Source organism: Protopterus annectens, chromosome 2.part1, assembly GCF_019279795.1.
Source record: "Protopterus annectens isolate FY-2018-M chromosome 2.part1, PAN1.0, whole genome shotgun sequence".
NCBI lineage: Eukaryota > Metazoa > Chordata > Ceratodontiformes > Protopteridae > Protopterus > Protopterus annectens.
In genome coordinates this window covers 71054093-71076805 of record NC_056729.1, presented here as the reverse complement: position 1 = coordinate 71076805, position 22713 = coordinate 71054093, and the positions used below count along the sequence as shown (strand labels likewise).

Genomic DNA, 22713 nt, shown 5'->3' with positions numbered 1-22713 from the left:
CAGTTGTTTTGCACTGAGAGGGTTTGTGGTCTGCACTGTTGTGGCAGAACAGGTAGCTTACATCCTTCTAGGTTGGGAACTGCTGATTGAGGGGCTCAGTGTCTGTTATTCTAAAAGTGTATTAATTCTGGTTTAAGCACTTGGGCTTTCAGGCCAGTTATTTTACATTAAGAGGGTTCGTGGTCTGCACTCTTGTGGGAGGAGAGGCTGGACTCTGCCCTTCTGAGCTGGGAATTTCTGGTTAAAGGCTTATAGTGCATGCATATCTGAACTGCTTCTTACGAAGTTGGTGCGCCTTGTTTGCTGTGGCATAGACTGGATTCGGGCCTGCTGGATCTAGCTTTGTTTGTGTAACTTGAGCACTAATCCAGACATTCTCTAAAGTATTCAATTGTATTTATTACTGCTTGGTTGTAACTTGATTAAAGTGTAGCTATCATTCTAAGTCTTTTGGATTAAGCACTTGGGCTTCAGACCAGTTGTTTTACATTAGGAAGGTTTGTGACAAGCACTGTGGTGGCAGGACAGGTAGCTTTCATCCTTCTAAGTTGTGAACTGCTGATTGAGAGCCCAGTGTCCAAGGGTATTAGTTCTGGTTTAGGCACTTGGGCTTCAGGCCAGTTATTTTACATTAAGAAGGTTTGTGGTCTGCACTGTTGTGGGAGAAGAGGCTGGACTCTGCCCTTCTGAGCTGGGAATTTCTGGTTAAAGGTTTATAGTGCCTGAATATTTGAACTGTATCTTACTGAAATTGGTACACCTTGTTTGCTCTAGCATAGACTAGATCCAGGCCTGCTGAATCTAGCTTTGTTTATATGCTTGTTGTTTGTTTGCTTGTTATTTCCCTGGAAGCTAATTCCACCTAATACGCGGCTTCTCAGTGCTTCTGTGGATCACTAGTGATATCTGCATTGCTTACTGTACTAGTTCCTTGTTTCACTTGAAAGAAAGTTACTGTTTGTCATTTTTGCATTTAGTTACTTGTAACACATTGCACTCAAGTTACCTGGCACTTGCTCACTAAAGCAATTATATAACTCAGCACTAAAAATTAAAAGCACTACACCCTCACTCCCCACTGGCCCTTGTTTTCAATTATGAAGGAATTCCCAATATTATTCTAGCATGTCCAATGGTCAGTTGTCAATCTCCTCTCCGGTCCAGCTGGTGAATCTGGGAATCTTGAGGCAATGTTATAACTGCCTCATGTACACAGACAACCCTCTCCTCCTCCCACATAACACAAATACTTGCGAGAGATGCAGCTATTTAGCCAAACTGGAGGCTGAGCTCTCTCAACTCAGGACTGGCAAGACCAGACAGGAGGAGAAGGCAACTACACACACCACAAAACCAGCCTCACATAATGCTACCACACCACTGAATCAAACACATAAACACACAAAGACATACTCGGAGGCTCTGAGTAAAAATTTACCTAAACAGCAGAGGCCTCCAAAGCAGACACCCAAACAACTGCTACCTCAAGACACCCCACAAGCAACACATAAACCACAAAAGCAGTGTGCAAAGCAGTCACAGCCCTTAAGGCCAAATACAACACCAAACATACTTGTCATAGGTAACTCCATAGTCAGACACACTGATGTCCCACTCACCAGGCTGAACAAGGAGAGGGTCACAGTAAGCTGCCTATAGGGCGCTAGAATCCGCCACATAACACAAGCACTCTGGTCACTCCATGGCAAGTACAAATATGACACAGTCATTGTCCATGCTGGTGTGAACGACCTGAGACGTACCTCCCTGGACTACATGAAAAGAGACATAGAGGAGCTCTCTGATTATGTAGCCCAGGCAGGTATGACCCTGACCCTGAGCAGTATCCTTCCTTCACCAAGAATGATGCCACAATATAGAGACAAGATGATCAGCTTTAACAATTGGCTTAATGTCTGGTGTCATTCAAAGGGGATCCAGTGTCTGTCTGCCTGGGATGACATGCTTGACAAGCCACGCTGCTTCAAGGATGGCTTGCACCTGTCACCCTAGGATTCCCGATATTGGCTAACGCTCTTGCCACCCCATAGTGCCTTTTTAGGCAAGGCTCAAATTCTAAACCTACCACCCTAGAAAACAAAAATGGGAAGAAACTGAGGGTAATGCTGCTCAATGCCAGAAGTCTAAATCTCAAAATGCATGCACTCGAGGCCCTTCTGAGTATGGAGAACATCGATGTCTGTGCTGTAACTGAAACCTGGTTCAAGGCTCCTGAGAGCACCCCGGCACTATTAGGTTTTACCTCATATCATGCGTTCCGGCCCCAAAACCCGGACCACACCACAAAAGGAGGGGCTGTGTCCATATTCATAAAGGATACCCACACCTCCAGGTTGGTGGCAACGCACGAAGCTTCGGAAACCATCCAGGTGCAACTAACCATAGGCAAAACTGCTCTACAAATTGTAGCATGCTACAGGCCACCCTCTCAAACTCAGGAACCCCACACAGCCTTCCTGAAGACACTGGAGGGTATAAATGTATCTCCAAACACCATCATACTGGGTGACTTCAACTACCCGAATATAGACTGGGAACATTACTCAAGCCCTAACTTTCTAGCCCAACGGTTCCTGGAGTTCATAAATTCAAATGCCATGGAACAGCTAGTCACTGTTCCCACGAGAGGAGAAAATATACTAGATCTCATTATCACAAACATGGGGACAAAATGGTCCACACCGGAAGTATATCCCTCATTGGTGAAATCTGATCATAAACTAATCTCACTGGAAATCCACATCCCGCCCCCACCCCAAACAAAAAAGACCACAGTGAAGAACTTCTCTAAAGCAAACTTCACACTACTCAAGACTGGTGTGGTATCCTTCAAGGCCCCTGAGCCAGTGGAAACCACAACCCAAGCTGCGGAAGCCCTTACAAATGCCTTCTATGAACACCTCCAGGACTGCATGGATCAGGCAATCCCAAATAAAACCAAGACTCTATCCACAAAGGGCAAACATCCAGTCTGGTGGACTGCAGCCATTAACAAACTTTACAATAAGAGGAGAAAGCTATTACATGATAGAACAAAATCCATAAAAGGGAAGTCACCCCTGATCATTATTAGTAAAAAAATACGAGCACTCATAAAATCAACTAAGGCCAATTTTGAGAGAAAAATTGCCATGGATTCAAAGGACAATCATAAGGCCTTTTTCAGCTATGTTAGGAACCTGGGTGGAAACTCCCAGATATGCTCAGAATTAGTCCAAAATGATACAAAAATCACTGAACCCACAGACATTGCCAACATACTGGCAGACAGGTTCAGTGCAAACTTCACCCCCCTCTCCCCCCTAAAGGAGAGATAACTATCCCAGCAGAGTGTAGCCTCCCAGACATCTCAAATGCGCAGGTGAAAGCTGCTCTCTCTAAAGCTAAAAACACAGCATCAATGGGACCAGATGGTGTCCCCGGCTGTGTGCTACATGAGCTAAATGAGGAATTAAACCCGCACATAAGGCAGCTGTTTAATCTCAGCCTTACCACAGGATATGTGCCCAAGGAGTGGCATACGGCAACTGTGGTCCCACTCCACAAAGACGGTGCCTCTACGGACCCTGGTAATTACCGCCCATAAGCTTAACAAGTCTAGTCTGCAAAGCTATGGAGAGGATCATAATGGAGCTCATAAACAAAGATATAGGGGACTTGCAGACATTGGACCCGACCCAGTTTGGCTTCAAGGGCAGATCATGTCTTTTAAACTTGGTCGACTTCTTGAAACAGTCACCAAGGCCATTGATGAGGAAAGGCAGTCCATACAGCCTACCTTGACCTTGCAAAGGTTTCGACACAATACCCCACTCGGGTATTGTAGAAAAACTTACCAGCTTAAATGTAAACCCATATGTCACAAGATGGGTTGCAAACTGGCTTAAGGACAGAACCCACAGGGTTAGAGTTGCTGGCGCTATGTCAGACTCCAAGGCGGTCACAAGCGGTATCCCACAGGGCTCTGTCCTTGGCCCCCTATTGTTCGGCATCTACTTCTCAGAAGTACAGGCCAACATGGGAGGACTTTGGCTGACAAAGTTTGCAGACGACTGCAAACTGGGCGCCATAGTGGAAAGTGCATCGGACACGGATATCCTTCAGAAGGGACTCACAGAAACAGATAGCTGGTGCCAGAGCCATGGCCTGAAGTTAAACGCCAAAAAATGTATAGTCATACCCTTCGGGAAAAACAAGGTAACCCCAAGCTACCATATAGGTGGCAATCCACTAAGCACAGAAGAGGTTAGCAGGGACCTGGGGACCCAGGTTGACAGTGGCCTTTCTTTTGACACTCACGTTGCTAAAGTGGTTAGAAAGACCTTCTACATTGCCCACCTGATCATGAAGGATTCACATCCAGATCTAGTGAGGTCATTGTTCCCCTGTACTCTTCACTTATCAGACCAATGATTGAGTACAATGCCCCATTCGGGATGTATCGCACCCAACATCTGCAGCAATTGGAGAGACCCCAAAAGTTCCTCACCAAAAGGATAAAGGGACTCCAAAATCTGTCATATGCTGCCAGATTGAAGAAACTCCAGCTCTATTCAGTTGCATACCGTCTGCTCAGAGGTGACATGTGCCTGACATACAAGGCCATGTCCAACCCGGAATTAATGGACATGCTCCACCTCAAAAAATCCAAATCCACCAAAACCACTAGAGCAAGCGACTTAAACCTTAGCATGGATATAAATAGGACGTGCTGGAGGGACAGATTTATCACTCAGAGACTCCCTATGCTGTGGAATAAAATCCCGGTCCATGTGAGGCAGAGCACCTCGCTGGCTCTGTTCAAGAGAAATCTTGACCTGTGGATGGGAGATCGTAGGTTTATCCCGGGAATCATCTCTGTGTCACTGCTGGACAGAGGCACAACAAACTAATGGGCACAGTATTTTTTCATATAAGGGGTGGCGTAAGCCACAAAAATTTGGGCTAGGCTTATAAATGCCTTAGGGCAGATAGCCTAGTATAAACCTATGAACATATGAACAACCTTCCCAGAGGTGTATTTCTAGGTGGGTGACATCAGCAGCCTTGCCAAAGTTGAGTATATGAATTGTAAGGAATGTGAGTACCCTAAAAAGCATTGGTCTCTACACAGACAGGGTCAGACAGACACACACACACACACACACACACACACACACACACACACACACACACACACACACACACACACACACACACACACACACCTTTCCATGTTTGGGATTAGAACATCTACCTAACTACTTTATCACACTACAGCAGTACGCAGTTAGAGGATGTGTTAAGGAGATCACTGGGCTACAACCTTCCCAGAGGTGTATTTCTAGGTGGGTGACATCAGCAGCCTTGCCAAAGTTGAGTATATGAATTGTAAGGAGTGTGAGTATCCTAAAAGGCATTGCTCTCTACACAGTCACAGACAGACAGATATGCACACAAACACACAGACACACACTCACACACACAGTTGCCAGGTCTGGGGTTAGAACTCCTACCTAACTAGTTTATCACACTACAGTACTACACAGTTATGGTATGCGACACGGAGATTACTGGGCTACAAATCTCCCAAAGGTGTATTTCACATTGGATGACCTCAGCAGGCTTGTCATAGTAGGGCAATGGGGAGGATGGTGTGTGTATGGGCAATAACCCATTCATCTAGGGGTTGACACACCACATGCGGGCACACAAGGGGTCATATGTCATGGGTACGTGTATACAGCTGCTAGATGACTACTTCCTTGTACAGTCATGTTGCACAGCTGGCATGTGCACCACATAGTCTGTAATGCTGACAGATACTGGTGGCCAGTATATGCAGTGATTGACATCTGCACCTTATGTGCTTGGGGCCCTTTGGCTGTGTGCTGGGTGGGACAAGCCTGGATGGTGCCTTGTCACAGTCACCCTCATCCACACATCTATGTACGTCTACCTTTGGCTTATTATAGTGTGTTATCCTGGCATATATGTCTGTATTCCTATCCACTGTGTGTGCAAGGCATGAGTGGTGCATACTGATGAGTGTCTGCACTAACAACTGCAACTGCCAGATACGTCTGGTCCACTGGTGTTTGCAGTCATGGCCTTCATGTGTTTAAGTGTGTGAGCATGCCCAGTATGACCATCTGTATTGAATGTGTGGATCGTGTCCAGGTAGTTTGTGCTGCAGTGCTGACCTTTGTGTTGTACACCAACATGTAGCATGCTGTCTCTGCAGGGTATCCATCGATCATTTGGCTTTGACTGTTACTACATTTCTGCATAGCAGGGGGGGCACACTTGACTGTTTCTACATTTCTAGACAGGGTTGGGGGGCACACCTGACTGTTATTACATTACTATTGTAGGATGGGGGGGGGCAGACCTGACTATTTCTACATTTCTACACAGGGTTGGGGGGGGCACACCTGGCAGTTATTACATTACTATGTAGGATGGGGGGGGGGCACACCTGACTATTTCTACATTTCTACACTGGGTTGGGGGCACACCTGACAGTTATTACATTACTATGTAGGATGGGGGGGACACACCTGACTATTTCTACATTTCTACACAGGGCTGGGGGGGCACACCTGTTATTACATTACTATGTAGGATGGGGGGCATACCTGACTATTTCTACATAGGGTTTGGGGCACACCTGACTGTTATTACATTACTATGCAAGATGTGGGGGGCACATGTGACACTTGTACACATTTGCTATGACTGTACTGGTATGTCAAGTACTCCATTTCATTCTGTATTGCTAACTCTCATGCTGACTAGAGGCATACCAGTGTACTACAGATCGTGGCTTTGGTTGCCCTACATATTATTGTCTGACTTCCTACCCTTCAGAACTAACATCCCACTGCCTGCCCTGCTGTGGTCTGTCTGTGTAGGCCTGGGGGGGAGGTTAACCATAGTCATCATTCTGGGGCCATGGCACAGGCTCTGTGTGAGTTTGTCTACACCTGTCCTGCTGGCTGAGACTGTTGTTAGGTATGTGAACCGTCCTGACTGGCATGTGTGGGTCATATGGACACACGTCACTCAGCACATTTCCTGCAGTGGGTTTTGTCACCCTGTGCAGTACTGGCTACTATGGTGACTCCAGTATGTGTTACAGATGTCATGGTGCCACTACAGGTGTCTACTGTCTGCTGCCATAACATTCATCCACCCAATTCCCTTACATGCGCACATCCATATCACAGCTACAGATAACAACACAGTCTACTCCATTTGGCAAGTGGTAGGTTGACTGACTTACCTTGAGGGTTTGCCAGACTTGCGGATGGTGCTGGAGGGCTGCCTATGTCGGATGCACATAAAACACTCCCTATACATGGTTGAGCACAGGTAGTGTCACGTTTGGCATCCCTTTCACTGTATGTGCGAGTCAGAGAGAGGTGTCATTCCCTGGATTCCTACTGTGTCGCCTCTTTGCCAAGGCCAGGGCATACTGGGTACACCTCCTTCTAACTACTGGGGCAGGGCAGGCTCAGGTTGTTCCTCATCCGGGTCGCTCTGTGCCTGTGCAGACCTTGGCATTGGTGGGGGGCTGTGTGGCCCTGCCCCATGTTGTCCCTGCTGCTGTTTCCGCAAGATCATATTGCGTAGCATAGCACATACCATAACTATTTGGGTACATGTAGCTGGTGAATACTGCAAGGCTCCACCGGATGTGTCCAGACACCGGAACAGTGACCAGAGCATCCCGAAAACACGCTCTATTGTATGTCTGGCCTGTGCGTGTGCCTCATTATGGCATTGTTGTTCAGGTGTGTGTGTGCATTTCTGATGGGGGTCATCAGCCACAACTCCAGTGTGTACCCGGCATCCCCCACTAGGTGACCGTAGGGGATGCCCGCATTGGCAATTCTCTGTTACAGCAGCATCTGATGCCATATGTGGGAATCATCATAGCTTCCAGGGCAGCCAGCACACACTTTCATTATAATGCCCTGCGCATCACATACGACCTGGCAGTTGATGGAGGGGATGCCCCTGTGGTTGATGTAGGCCCTACCCTGCTCACAGAGTGGTGCTTTGATGCATATGTGCATGCAGTCTATAGCACCCACTACCCTGGGGTATTCTGCTATTTGGTGGAAGAGATGCATATTGCTGGTCAACACCTCACGGGTGTTGAGGAAATATACGTGATCACTAGCATGTGCTGACATGGCATCCAGGAACTGGTGGAATACCCTGGATGCTGATGCCTGTGAGATCCCCATGATATCCCCAGTTGTGCTTTGGGAGGCACCTGTGGCTAGTATACCTAGGCCTACACATACCTTGGTATCCACTGGGATCAGTTCCCCAAGGTTAGTTTGGTGTGTCAGGTGTGGCCGGCACAGCTCAACAATTTGCTGTAGGAGGTCTCTGTCCACCCTACAGTGCTCCACTCTCTCCACCTCATGTAGCCTCTGGTAGGTTACCCTGGGTCTGTACACTCTTCTCCGTCTCCTCACTGTGGGTTGTTCGGCAGCATTAACATCCTCACCACCCTCAGCCTCTTGCACATGTTGTTCTATGTTGCCTGCTGCAGCCCTTCTCATTTTGTAGGTTTGTTTGTTAAAACTTCCCCGCTTGTATACACCGGTGGTGTAGAGTATAGGAAAAACCAGTGGGGAAGGTGTTTGCTTAGTTTATAGTAGTGCTCTGGGCTGGGCTGGTCTGCTGCCTGTGTAACTGGCTGATTCTGATACATTTCACCTGCCAGTTATGCTAGTTCTCCTTGATTACCTTCCTACTGCTGTTTTCCCTTCCCACTGCTTCCCTGTTTAAGCCCGTGTGCACACTGGGCAGAATGCACAAATGTGCATACTGCTGCTATTTCCTGGTTTAACTTATTTTTTTCTTCCTGTAAAACCCCGTGCGCAGCATGCACACCCGCTTAGGCTTTGTAAAGAGTGCTAGACAGGTTTAGACACACCCCCTAGCTTAGCTGTGCTAAGCTAGGAGCAAACCCAAGCCACAGGGTTCTAATCCACTTACAGTATGCCTGACACACACCCCATGATGTCACCTACCTCCTAGGCTTGCACCAAGCTATTCCTACTCTTACACTGTTGGGACCTGCCTCACATCCTGGGGAAAACTAAGATTCACTATCCTTCCCCTCATTTGCATAGGATTGCCTGCTAATGCATAGTTACATGTCTCACACTGAGCCTCCCCGCTTAGCAACCACTACTCACTGGCCAGGTTGTCTTCTACCTGCTATTGACTTGCATGACAGAATACTGATTTTTGTTAGAATGCTTATTTTAGGTTTATTTTATTATTTTCCCCCAGATTCCATTTGCGCGCCACTGCCCTATGCTTAAACAGCCGAGATTGGCTTAAAAAAAATAAAAGTTGTTTTTTTTTTTGTTTGTTTTGTTTGCAATGCCAATGGTCTTATACTTGGCCATTGGCATGCTTACTACTTGATATGCCGCCTTTATTCGGAGCTGTCATATCTCCGTTTTGGATTTTGCAGAAATGTACTCAGTTACTAACTGAGTACATTTCTGCAGATAGCAATAGTCTTGCACGGATTGTTGCAAGCTTCCTTGATTGCAAAGTCACCTCATTTGCATGGATTTCACCTGCAAATGGGGTGATTTGCATACCAGGGCTTAGTCCATGCAAGATTAGTGCAGAAGTGCTGGTGCACGCCCCTGCGGGCTGTTCTTGGATCACACAGCAGACATATTGCCTGTTTGAGCTCCTGCACTGATCTTGCACTCCGTGCAAGCTTTTGAGAAACTGGGGGTCAATACTTAAAATACAGTTGGTTTACACTTTGTGTTCCATTTTCTATGAATTGCTTTTTTCTCAGCAACCATAATTCAACTTAATAAGGTCTTACTATGTTTAGGCAATTCAGATCCGGTGTTCAAGCTCAATGAATCATTTCCTAAGTTACACCCTTTTGCTCACCCAATATTTCTGACAGAGTACTCTGTAGGGAATTTATTAAATTTGCCAACTCATTACACTCCCAAAATATATGTTCCCAGTTACCTCTTTCTTCCCCATTACACCACTAACATTTGCCATCTACCTGAGGAAAATTTCTTTGGTCTGTTTGAGGTATATAACTTCCAAGCAAAAACCTTGAGCCTTCTGGACTTTGTTGCATACTTAGGAGCCATACAAATATCCTATAATTGTTCCCATGTAAAGTGCTTATCCAATCTCTCCTCCCAATCTTTTCTAATTTCTTCTTATTAATTCTTATAGTTATTGTGTAATATTTTGTATGTCCTACTAATTATCCCTTTTTAAAAAGGCAAAGAAGTTTCCATTCTTGACTCAACTAAAAACTCTACCAGAGCAGGTCTTTCACTTAGGATTCCCCTCTCTTTGCCTATACTCTGATATCAATACATGGTAGGGAAGGCAGTCTCTATCCTGTAGTCTAAATGTCCTCACCCCATTCTATTATCTTTCCCTCTTTAGTTATTTGCTGCCAATACCTTGGTTCCTTTACCAGTTTTCTCCAGTAAATTCCAGCCCACTCTTGCCTATTTTCTGTACCCATGCTTGCAGTCATCCCTAATGACAGAATCTCCTTTCTTCATTCTCATGCTGGCTTAGTTCTTAGAAAATTTTCTGCAAATTTATGAATATAATATGTTTTGCTGTTATTATTCTCCTTAAGGATCTGCATCCAAAATCAATCTCTCTCCATATTTCTTGAATTTGCTCCTTGCTTTATCATCCCTTTCCACTATGAATTACAGCCTTCTGCTTGTGTTATGCATATGAACCTTAACTGTGTAGCTCTAAAATATCCCTTCAGTTCAGGTAATACTAAACCACCTTGTTCTATTGGAAGGGTCGGCTTATCCCACTTAATTTTTCCCCTCCAGGATAAATTCCTTCAACTGTATTAATTATTGACCACAACCTCTCCTCTGGTTGATAAAAATATGCCTGATCTGTTTAAAAAAAATTAAAGGGACTAAAAACATTTTCACTGCTTGTATCGTACTATCCATATCTATTAGCAAAAGCTTCCAGTTTTTCAGTTTTTTGATTATCTTTTTAGTCTCTTCTTATATATCCTTAGCTGCCGTAACATAATTTTTAATCCATACTCCTAAATGGGTAGCATTGTCGCCTCACAGTAAGACGCTGTCCAGTTCGATTCTCAGCTAGAGCGTCTTCTGCGTGGAGACATGCGTGAATGGGCATACCTTTGTTGAAGGTTGTGCATCAGGGCTGGCAACTCAGCACGTAAAAATCTACTGCCAATCATTAGCGGACCGGAGTTCCGCTGTGGCGACCCCTAACTGGGAAAAGCCGAAAGACACAACAACAACAACTGCTAAATGCTTCATCAATAAATATGTGTATTGTTGACCCAATTAATTTATGTCTACATAATTTACGGTTATAGCCTTGATTTGATTTTCATTAATTTTATATCCAGAAAAGACCTGAAACTGTCACATAATGTTCCACAACATTAAGATGTCCTTGTCTGCATTTATCAGGCACAAAGTAATATTATCTGCAAATAAAGCCAATATTTCTTGATTACCATACCAATTATATCCTTGAATTTCTAAGTCCCTTATTTACTTTGCAAATAACACTAAATATAATGCAAATAACAATGGGGAAAGAGGCCACCCCTGCCTGGTTCCTCTCTTCAGACATAATTAATCAGACAGGAACCCTCACACTTTAATTCTTGATTCTACTCCTTCATATATTCACTAAATACACTTATTATTTTATCAGAGAATGCAAACATTTCCATTGCCCTACTCATAAAATCCGAGCTTACTCTGCTGAATGCTTTCTCAGCATCAAGAACCACCAACAAAGGTATTTTCTTATATTCTGCCTTATTCTGGATCATCAATTTTCTATTCATGTTGTCAAATGTTTGTCTCCCCTACACAAAATCACACTGAACCTATCTCTCAATTCTGATAACACCTTTGCCATTCTTTTAGCTAGTATAGACATAAGTACTTTATAATCATGGTTTAAAATTGAAATAGGTCTAAATGGAACTGGTTCGAATGGGTCTTTAATATCTTTAAGTACATAATCTTTCAAAAAGGAGAAGGGGTGGAGTTAACAGGGGATTAAATACAATTTTCCAAATAAGTTTACATTCATTAACTTTACTTGAGAGTTTATCACTAAAAATCAGTTGCATGTTAAGTTTCTTTGCAAAAAGTTAAAGTTCCTTCAAGGATTTAACCAAGTTAAAATGACAACTGGGAACAAAAGTAAAACCTTTTTTAAAAAAGCTGTCCATATAATGGTGCGATGTCCAAACGGCTATATTTAAACAAAGTTAAAACTCCCAAAAGTAAACATTATACCAACTGTAATTGTAATTGTTGTACCTGCCTCTAAGTTGTCTGTCCCCGCCTTGTCTAATTAAACTTATTATACTATCAGGGCTTCCACTGATCTACTCATAAAATCCCAGCTAACTCTGACAAATGCTTTTTCTGCATTAAGACACACAACAACAGTGGCATTTTTTTCCATTCTGCTTCCCTCTGGATCATAATTGTTCTATTAATGCTGTCAAATGTTTGCTTCCCTTCCACAAAACCACAATGATCCATATCTATCATTTTTGGTAACACCTTTGCCATTATTTTACCTAGTATCGACATAAACACTTTATAATCATGGTTTAAAATTGAAATGGGTCTATATGAAGCTGGATCTGATGGGTCTTTGCCATCTTTAGGTATTACAGCCACCACAACTTTCTGTCAGGATGCTGGTGGTTCCTTCTCCTTTTAAAATACAGTTATACAAGACCTTTCAGATCTTTATCACATTCTTCCCTCCTAGCTTCCAAACTTTCACCGGCATACTATCTATTCCTGGAGACTTTCCTGCAGATTGGACTTATACATCACTGTTTTATCTCATCTCCTCAAATCTTAAATGTTAATTGTTGAGCATCATCTACCTCTAACCTTGGCATAATTAAGTCTTCCATAAACATTTCCATTTGTTGTCTTTCTTGATTTCCACATTTCTCTGCGTTATACAAATTTTCTTAAAACTTCTGAATTACATCTAATACCACTACAGGATCTCTGGCTATTTTTGTTATAAGTTCCATAAGTTTGGCAAAAACCCTTTCTAATCTCTGTTGCCAATGTTATTGTGCTAAACGTTTTTGAGCTCTGGAGTTATTAGCAAAAATAGCTGTTTAACAGCAATCTTTCTAAACTCATGCATATTTTCAAGATAATCCCTTATTTTCTCTTTAGCGCTCTTTGAAGTTGCACCTCTTCTTCTTCTGTGAAACTCCCCTTCTTCTGCAGTACTGTAACCATTGTCTGCATATCTAAATAATTTGTATTACTTCTTAACCATTTCTCATTTTTTACTTCTACCCTATTTTTAAACTTCGTTTTCATTTTATCCTATTCACTAGCTTTAACTTCTGAAGAAATTTGTACAGTAAACTCTCACTTAACCGGCACCCATGGGGATTGGTAGATGCCGGATAACTGTAGCTTCTGGTTGCTTGAGAGTTACTGTTAAAACATGCCTGACTAATACTGTAACCTATACTATTTGTTTGGTTTGACTTATTCTCACGTTGGGGGTGGGGGAGAAGAAATGTATTCTTCCCTTTTAAAACTCTAAAAACTTAAGGTATGTTTCTGTGGGGGGAAACAGAAAGTGCAACACTTGAAAATCGTACTGCATTTCTTTGATATTTTTTTGCCGGGTTGCTTGACAGTGCTGGCTGCTTGAGTTCCGGTTAACTGGGAGTTTATTGTATTTTCCCTAAAAGCTCTTGAATAAATTCCACTACCCATTACTTAAATTCCTCTCTTTTTAAAAGGTAGGTGGGGAAGTGCCAGTGTCTAATTTTTACTTCATTGCCCTGCATTTTCATCTTAATGTTTATTGGTAAATGATCTAATATAGTTATTGCATGTATGTCACATCTTTCATTTAAATGCACGTCACTGTGAAATAAAATTTCTGTTTAGTCTAGCGCAATTAGTGCACCTTGGGGAATAATATGTACATTTTCTCTGAGTTCCTGCTACTGAATTCACATCTTCACTACCAAATATTTTCATAAATTTCATCAGAAATCTACCCTCTGTTGTTGCATTTTCCCTTCTAGGTACGCCAGGCACATCCTCACTGTTACAAATAAAGTTCCATTCCCCACCTATAATTAATATTTCCTGTAGACAGCTGATTATTTCTCCCAAAATTTTCTTAAGCTCCATAACAGCAGTTTTTGGTGGAATTTCAATACATGCCAGTGTAATCCTACCTTGCCAACAGCCTCTTACTACCATAAATCTCCAGTTACTATCTATTTTCCTCTTCTATCACTATTGAAGCTTATATAGTAATTAGAATAATTACTCCCCTTTTCCTTTGTCCCTGATATTCTGCTGAGTGTACAACCTGAAATCGTTTTTTCGTTCAATTCACATGTTCATTTCCTTCCAATTGTGTCTCCTGCAGGATTACTATTTGCACTCTGAATTTCTTCATATAATTCAATATTCTTTCCTTTTTGTCTATACCTGTAAAGCTATTTCCATTCCAAAATGAGATGGATAGTGTAGGCATTATGATAAGAATTTAATGTTCCCACCTATTATACATGACAGTTATTTTTTTGAATGTCTATTTCCAACTTTTGTGTTACATACATTCACTAATGCTTGGTATGCTGAACTTTTACACAGTTATTTCTTATCTCCATTTGAACTTATGCCCCATATTTCAAGACTTTTTGTTTTACTGAAAACCCTCAAACAGAAAAATAAATACATTTTCAGAACCCCCCCCCCATAACCTATTACCATAGAACACACACAAAAAAACTATGTACATTTTCTAAAAAAAAAATAAGTTTAAGCCAACTCATACCAAAGGGTATGTTACAGCCTGTGCTTCCATTTACTCTTCTTGGTGTCTATAATTTTCTTATCCCTATTCCCCTCCCAGACATGAAAAACAGCTTCTATGCTTTCAGAATACATTACAATTTAGCCCTAAGAAAAGTGCACTGGCTATCTTTAAATAACACTAAATTATACAGTGGTCTCTTAAATGTGTTAAAGTACTAAGGATGCTAGTCCAGATATTTGCCTCATATTTTTGGTCTATTCCACATAAAATTTGTGGTTTTCTGATAAATCAGAGGACTGAAGTCACTAAATAATGACATGCATTTCAGTTTCAGTTTACATATCCTTCAGACAATGCACAATAACAAAAATCTTGTTATTCTAGCAATTTTCTAAGTTTATAAGAGCAACATTTACAAGTGGTCCCTATTTTGGAGCTTTTGTACCCCATTATTTAACGCTTTTCCCACAATTCTTGAGCTAATAAGTTGAGATGTGCATATGGAGGACAGAGCAAATACAAGGAACATCAAGTATGTTCTCCAAAACTGAAGAAATGTACCTGATTTTACTTGTATTTCTGCCTTGTCTCTCTCTCTCTCTCTCTCTTAACAAGACTTTTTCAGACTGAATGAATCAAAGATTTACAAGAACATTTATTTCCCAGTACTTGAAAGTGGATGCAGAAAATATTTTTATCACTGAAAAGAAAATAAATGTTCCAGGGTATTTCTCGTGGAAATCTAAGTTTGTAGTTTATTTAGCTATATGCTCATCATCCTGCACTGCCTATTATGTAGACAGGACTACAAGAGAGTTGAATCACAGAATATTTGAGCATTTATATGCTACAGAGACAGGGGATGTTAATAATGCTTGGCTTTAGCATTATTCTGTTGGCAAATGTAAAGTTTCTCTTAAGTTTTTAGTTCTTGACCAGGTACACAATTTTTTAAAATAAGTTAGATGCAGAAGATGAATTAGACTGGAGGGAATATCACTGGCAGATGAGATTAGATGCCAGCAATCCTCCAGGGCTAAATGATAAAGAAAATTTTAAGATCTATCTAAAAAGAAGGTGGCTTAGGCTTTAATGCAGGCATGAGTTAATTACTTAATTTCCATTTTAAGGGTTGTACAAATTGCCTAGTAATTGTTTGATTCATTCAGTCTGAAGTCTTGTTAAAGACAAAAGCACTTAATGAATGTTTTATGGTGAATAACTTGTTTGTTTTTATTATTTTTTGGTTGTTTTGGTGAATTCTACTAAAGTTACTAACTTGTCAGAGTTTTTGGAATCCATTCACAATAGAAATGTTCTTATAATACCAGGCAAATATCTTTTTAAATCTGACTACTGATAGGATTTCTAACAATTTCAGTTTGCTGTTGCTATCAGGTTCTACCCGACACTTTAAAAATACATTTTGAGTCATACAATAAATAATTTCAAAACTTTTCCCACCTTTAATGTGATCTATAACCTGTACAATTCAATTGAAAAACAAACAAATCTGTTAGGGGAACAAATATAAAAAATAAAAAACATATAATAAGCTGGTTGCATAAGTGTGCACACCCTTAAACTAACACTTTGTTGAAGTACCTTTTGACTTAATCACAGCATTCAGTCTTCTTGAGTAGTAGTCTATCAGCATGGCACATCTTGACTTGGCATTATTTGCCCACTCTTCCTTGCAAAAGCGTTCCAAATCTGTCAGATTGCGAGGGCATCTCTTGTGCACAGCCCGCTTTCAGGTCACCCCACAGATTTTCTGTTTGATTTAGGTCTGGGCTCTGGCAGGACCATTGTAAAACTTTAATTTTCTTCTGGTGAAGCCTTTCTTTTGTGGATTTGGATGCATGTTTGGGGTCATTGTCGTGTTGAAAGGTGAAATTCCTCTTCATCTTCAGCTTTCTAGCAGGCACCTGAAGGTTTGGGGCCAAAAGTGACTGGTATTTGGAAATGTTCATAATTCCCTCCACCTTGATGAAAGCCCCAGTTCCAGCTGAAGAAAAGCAACCGCAAAGCATGATACTGTCACCACCATGCTTCATTGTGGGGATGGTGTTCTTCTGGTGATGCAAAGTGTTGCTTTTGCACCAAACGTACCTTTTGGACTTGTGGCCAAAAAGTTCAACCCTGGTCTCATCAGACCATAACACATTTTCCCACATGCTTTTGGGAGACATGATGTATTGTTTTGCAAATTTTAGCCAGGCCTGGATGTTTTTCTGCGTAAGAAAAAACTTCTGTCTTGCAATCCTACCCTATAGTCCGGACATATGGAGAATACAGGGGATTGTTGCACATGTAGTACGCAGCCAGTACTTGCCAGAAATTCCTGCAGCTCTTTCAGTGTTGCTGTATTCTCTTGGCAGCCTCCCTAACCAGTTTTTGTCTTGTCTTTTCATCAATTTTGGAGGGATGTCCAGTTCTTTGCAACATCACTTTTGTCCCATATTTTCTCCACTTTTTGATGACTGTCTTCACTGTATTCCATGGTATATCCAATGCTGTGGAAATTTTTTTGTACCCTTCTCCTGAATGATACCTTTCAACAATGACATCCCTTTGATGCTTTGTAAGGTCTCTGTGAACCATGGCTTTTGCTGTAGCAGGCAACTGAGTAAATGCCAGGAAAATCCTACTAGGACAGCTGAACTTTATTTGGGGTTAATCTGAGTCTCTTTAATTGATAGCAGTTGTGCACCCAAGAAGACTGAATGCTGTAATTAAATCAAAAGGTGCTTCAAAAAAGTATTACTTTAATGGTGTGTACACTTATGCAACCACCTTACTGTACATTTTTTATTTTTTATATTTTTTTCCCCTAACAGATTTGTTTGTTTTTCAATTGAAGTGTACAGGTTATAGGTCACATTAAAGGTGGGAAAAGTTTTGAAATGATTTATTGTGGTCTCATTTTTTATATCACAAAAGCCTGGCATTTTAACAGGGGTGTGTACACTTTTTATATCCAGTGTATGTTTGGGCTCTGACTGGTTTATCAACATCAAAAATCCAGTTAAAACATTTCATTGGGTGCCTATTAAAGGTTATCTCAGCCCTAGTCAAGAGTTATTCCTTAAAATTATCACAGTCTGTATAATCAGTTCCCTCCATTTCCCTATATTTTTTAAAACACTTTCTTGTCAGCTGGGATGACAGAATTTTCTCATATTTGACTAGTTACACTTACTGCAAGCACATCTCTAAGTGCTTGTCCAAGCAACTACTGCAACAGGTGTACTAGTTTCTGGTTTGTCTACAACTTAGGCTCCACAAGCATTTTTATCAGTTACACTTTGGTTGGATTAGAAAGGAACAGCAGGAAACAAATGCTCCAAACACAGTAGAAAGGTATTTCTGGTTAGAACTCTTTAGGGAAACATTTGGTCAAAGATGCTATGTTCTGGGCAGGAACGGCATTGCAGGGTGCATAATATAAGTCCAATATACTAGAGGTAGTTTATCCTGTTTAGACCTCTGGGAAAACAAAAAATAACTCACTTGGCTTTTGGTTCCAGTAAACAGAATAGTTCCCTGGGCTTCTCTCTACAATATGAACAAATCTTACACAGCCTTTCCTGCAAACAGACTGTCTTTAAAAGGTCCTTGGGTATAGGCATCACTCAGGCCCAGATTTCATCTCTACATTGCAAGAAGTTTCCACAGGTAAGCTCTACAAAATAATCCCAGTTAGGCTATTGGACTCAATGCCTCCAAAACTGTATGGTAACCGACTCACTTCTTAGCTTGCTGTTTGTAGACTTTATTTTTTTACATAGCAATAACTGGAAGCTAGTGCCTCATTATTTACTTAATGCATGCATGTTTCTAACTAAAGTTCTGTGATAAATTCCTGTAAACAAGTTATATTTAAGGCAAGTTACACATTTCCCAAACTCGAAGTGATACCATTGTCTTACACTTTGCTTCCCTCTGTATCATCTTTTTTTACATTCTGCTTCCATATGAATCATCTTCAGTAAAGGGGGTTTCAATAAAATGACACAGCTGGAGTAAAGTAAGAATAAAAAAACTCTGAACATGAAAAATTTTTGCACAAATTTTAAAGGCACGTGCTACACTATAACGGTAGAGAGAGAATTACTTTGAGTTAACAAGTAAAATAGTTTTGAAAAGACAAATACAGTAAATTTCCATGTCTGCAAAATTCAGGATTTGACACACATATTCCCACTGTAAAAACAGTAGAAAATACCACAAGTCGCTTACATGTGGCTTACAAGATGCAAAGCTCCTACAGTAAACTGGCAGGCTTAATTGTCTGAAGAAGAGTGTGGGCAAGAGTGTGTGTTGTATGTGAATACAATGAATTAACTAGTAGATTTCATTTCTTTTTTCATTTCAGATCATTCAATCAAAACATTAACTTTACAGAAATAAGTAAGTACCTTTTCACTTTCAGCTGGATTCTTACTGTTAAATTGACAACAAACAGTGTTGTAGACTTCCTTACAAGCAATATCACATCCTGCTGTACTGACTGGTACAACAGCTCCATGCAGCACTTCAGTAGCAGGTTTTACTTGATTTGTATTTTCCTGCAGTTTATATCCTGCTTGATCTAAGATTGCTTTGGACACAGCTCCATAAGTCAGGTTCAATGCAGCTGATACTGTGTTTACAATGACATCGCTCTGAAACATAAAACATTAAACACATATAATTAAACTGACAACTAAATATACATAATCACTTATGTTGACACACTGGATTTTTTATTAAATATCTTTATTCCAGATTTTTCTTTCTTATGTTGTAAGAAATAATTTATTCAGCATATTACGAACAACAAAATGTTCCAACTGAACAGTGCCATGGTCACTTGGATATTTTCACACTAAATTATTCATTATATACCATATCTTCACACAGTTTAGCTTCACTACCTTTAGGATGAAAACAGAATTTTCCTATAGCATAATTTCTATTAAGTGTGAGCCAAAAGACAGCATTTAATTTTCTTTGCCAGTCCTTCTTTTAAAATGAGATAATGAGTAACATAAAGCATAACATGTCTACTCTCCTGCAAATAAGGCAAAGTAAAAGCAAACTTAGCAGACAAATCCACAAAAGATGTCAATATGTCCCGTCTGTCATACTTGTAACAACACTAATATGAAGATCTGGCTATGGGAATTCTGAAGTATAAAATACCCGTTGTGACAAATTGAGAAAACATTTTACTGCAAATACTTTTGTCTCTGTTTAGTTGTACAAAAAGTGTGAAGTAATCACTTGTACATATCTTCCTGTCAAATAATTTTCCTATAGCATAATTTCCATTAAGTGTGAGCCAAAAGGCAGCATTTCATTTTCTTTGCCAGTCCTTCTTTTAAAATGAGATAGTGAGTAACATAAAGCATAACCTAAGTACAACCACAGCAGAATACTCCAAAATTGATAACGACCAAGAAAAGAAATGACCAGTGAAAAACAACTCTACTTTCCAAAACCACTATTTATTTTAAGATCAAATTAGAGCTGTTTTTCACTGGTCATTTCTTTTCTTGGTCGTTATCAATAAAGCATAACATGTCTACTCTCCTGCAAATAAGACAAAGTAAAAGAAAACTTAGCAGACAAATCCACAAAAGATGTTAATATGTCCCTTCAGTCATCTTCTTTGTGTAACTTCCTGTCAAATATTTTTTCCACTGTGAACTTCTTTATGTAAAACTGAATAAATATGTGACTCTTCTGTAAATGGTAAGTACTTAGCTGTCAATTGCATCCCCTTCTATAAAAAGTGCTCAACAAATACTGTTACTCTGAACACTGACTAATGTCATATCATTTTCCTATGATCAACAAGGTGTATATTAATACTGTTAAGTTGCTTGGATTTGAGCTTGGACTGTAGCTGAAAAGGGTCTCACAACCAGTGCACCCCCTCAGTCAACAAACATAAATAAATAAGCAGCAGTTAACTAACTAGTGTTTACCTTGCCCCATATAATTTTCACAATTTGATGTTTTACTGCTTTTTTTCTTTTCTTCTTCTTTAAACTATTCCTTTATTGCATTTTTTTATTTAGTGCACTTGTAAATTTCTTCCACGCATGAAGCCACTGAACAAGATTGAGAACTGATGCATAAATAGCATGGCAGCAAACTAGGTAAGAAAGATGCTGAGTAGTAAGAAACAAAAGAGATCCTATGTGAGTGGCAATACAGACAGGCTAGAAAAATATGCTTGCCTATTGACAACTCATGTCATAATCTGCAGCAATAAAGATGCCCCACAAAAGAGTGAAAAAAGGAAGGCTAGGGAATTGTGAATTAGAAGAACAGACACTATGTAAAGTCAGTACCTGTGGCACAAGAACCTGTGAGGCTAACGTTGTTAATGGAATGAACTCTGTGGGGAATTCATTTAGTGAAACACATAACACTGGGACTTTATACACTTCTGAAACATGGCGAATCCTGCTAGTTTTTCTTCAGCAGTATTGTATCTCAGCTTCTTATAGTTTTCAACTGGTGTGGATTCATGTGCACTTGCTATAAAAGCTGCACTAGTAAATGCCCACCTTGTTCCTTCTAAGTACAAAACAGTTACTCCAAAATATAACGTATGATAAATAAATAACATTTATGGGAAAAAATAGCACCAATTAACATCTCACACTGTAAAATCAAATGTTACTAAGTAAATGAATGATTAAGTCAACTAAATCTTAAATTCAAATACATATCCAGCTGAGGAATATGGGCTTTTGCTTAACTGCCAAACTACTTTTCCTTCCCAGATATCCTTTTAAGGTGAATACCTTATATTGCTCAACTATCTACAGATAGTAATATATAGTCTATATATAGGGAGGTATCGGCCCAGTAAATGATAACATCAGGCCAGAGTCCCATTCATGTCCTAAAGCAGTTCAGGATAGACAATATCAACAGAATAGGACAGGACAAGATCCCCTGTAAAATGGCTCCCCAACCTGCAGATCAGTCTAGTAATATTTAAAATAAATGTACCCATGGCTGCAGCTTTAAGAATTTCTTGGCTAAGTACAATTTCATAATAAGAATCAAAACTAGCTGCAGGTCTTGTGGAGTGAGCCTGAATAAGTCCTTTTACATTTCTAATTTTCTGGCTCAGACATTTTTGAGTTTTACCTTTCTCTGCCATAAAAGTAAGGAGGTGTGGAAGGTGAAGCCCCCACATGGAGGTACAGAGGAACTCAACTTCTGCAAAAAAATTATTTTCAGCCAGATTAAACTGGCTGATTGGGTTAATATGGTGTAGTAGTCATTCATGGATAACTCAACGGTCCATAGGAGAACCTCTAAAGTACTATCTTATTATAATGACATTTGTGTGATTCCTGGTTTGGCTAAATAGGTTAAACGAACCCTTAGTTTTCTTTTTGTGGTAATGACACAATCTGTCTCTGACAAAGAGCTGTACCTTGATTTCTATTGTAATCTATAACAAGAACTTTGATTTGCCTTGACACTGTCTTAAGTGTCTTACAGAAGCAATACTGCTAAGGATTCATACAAAAGTGGAAATTAATTTTAACTGAAAAACTAAAACTAAGAGTGAACAGGACAGGAACTTCCTTGTCCATAATGTTGTGTATAAGGTTAAATGTACTAACAGTGAAACTTCTAAGGTTTCTGGAGAAGTACTATTGATGTGCTTTCAGGATATTGCCCTGATGCTAAGCTGCAAATGTGGTCACTGATGATGTTTTCCATAATGTCAGCTGCTGCAAAATTTGCAGGTGCAGATACGAGAATCTACTCAAGTATGCTTTCACCACCAGAGGTTTGTCTATT

The 22713-nt window shown here is 40.5% G+C and overlaps 1 protein-coding gene across 1 annotated transcript in view; it reads right to left on the bottom strand.

Annotated features, from left to right (window-relative positions):
• LOC122794820 (protein mono-ADP-ribosyltransferase PARP14-like) overlaps positions 1 to 22713 on the bottom strand; it is a 634563-nt gene that overhangs the window by 167272 nt on the left and 444578 nt on the right. The window contains exon 7 of the mRNA XM_044063425.1: positions 19314 to 19559. Coding sequence (XP_043919360.1) covers positions 19314 to 19559 — 246 coding nt within the window. The remainder of the gene's footprint in view (positions 1 to 19313; positions 19560 to 22713) is intronic.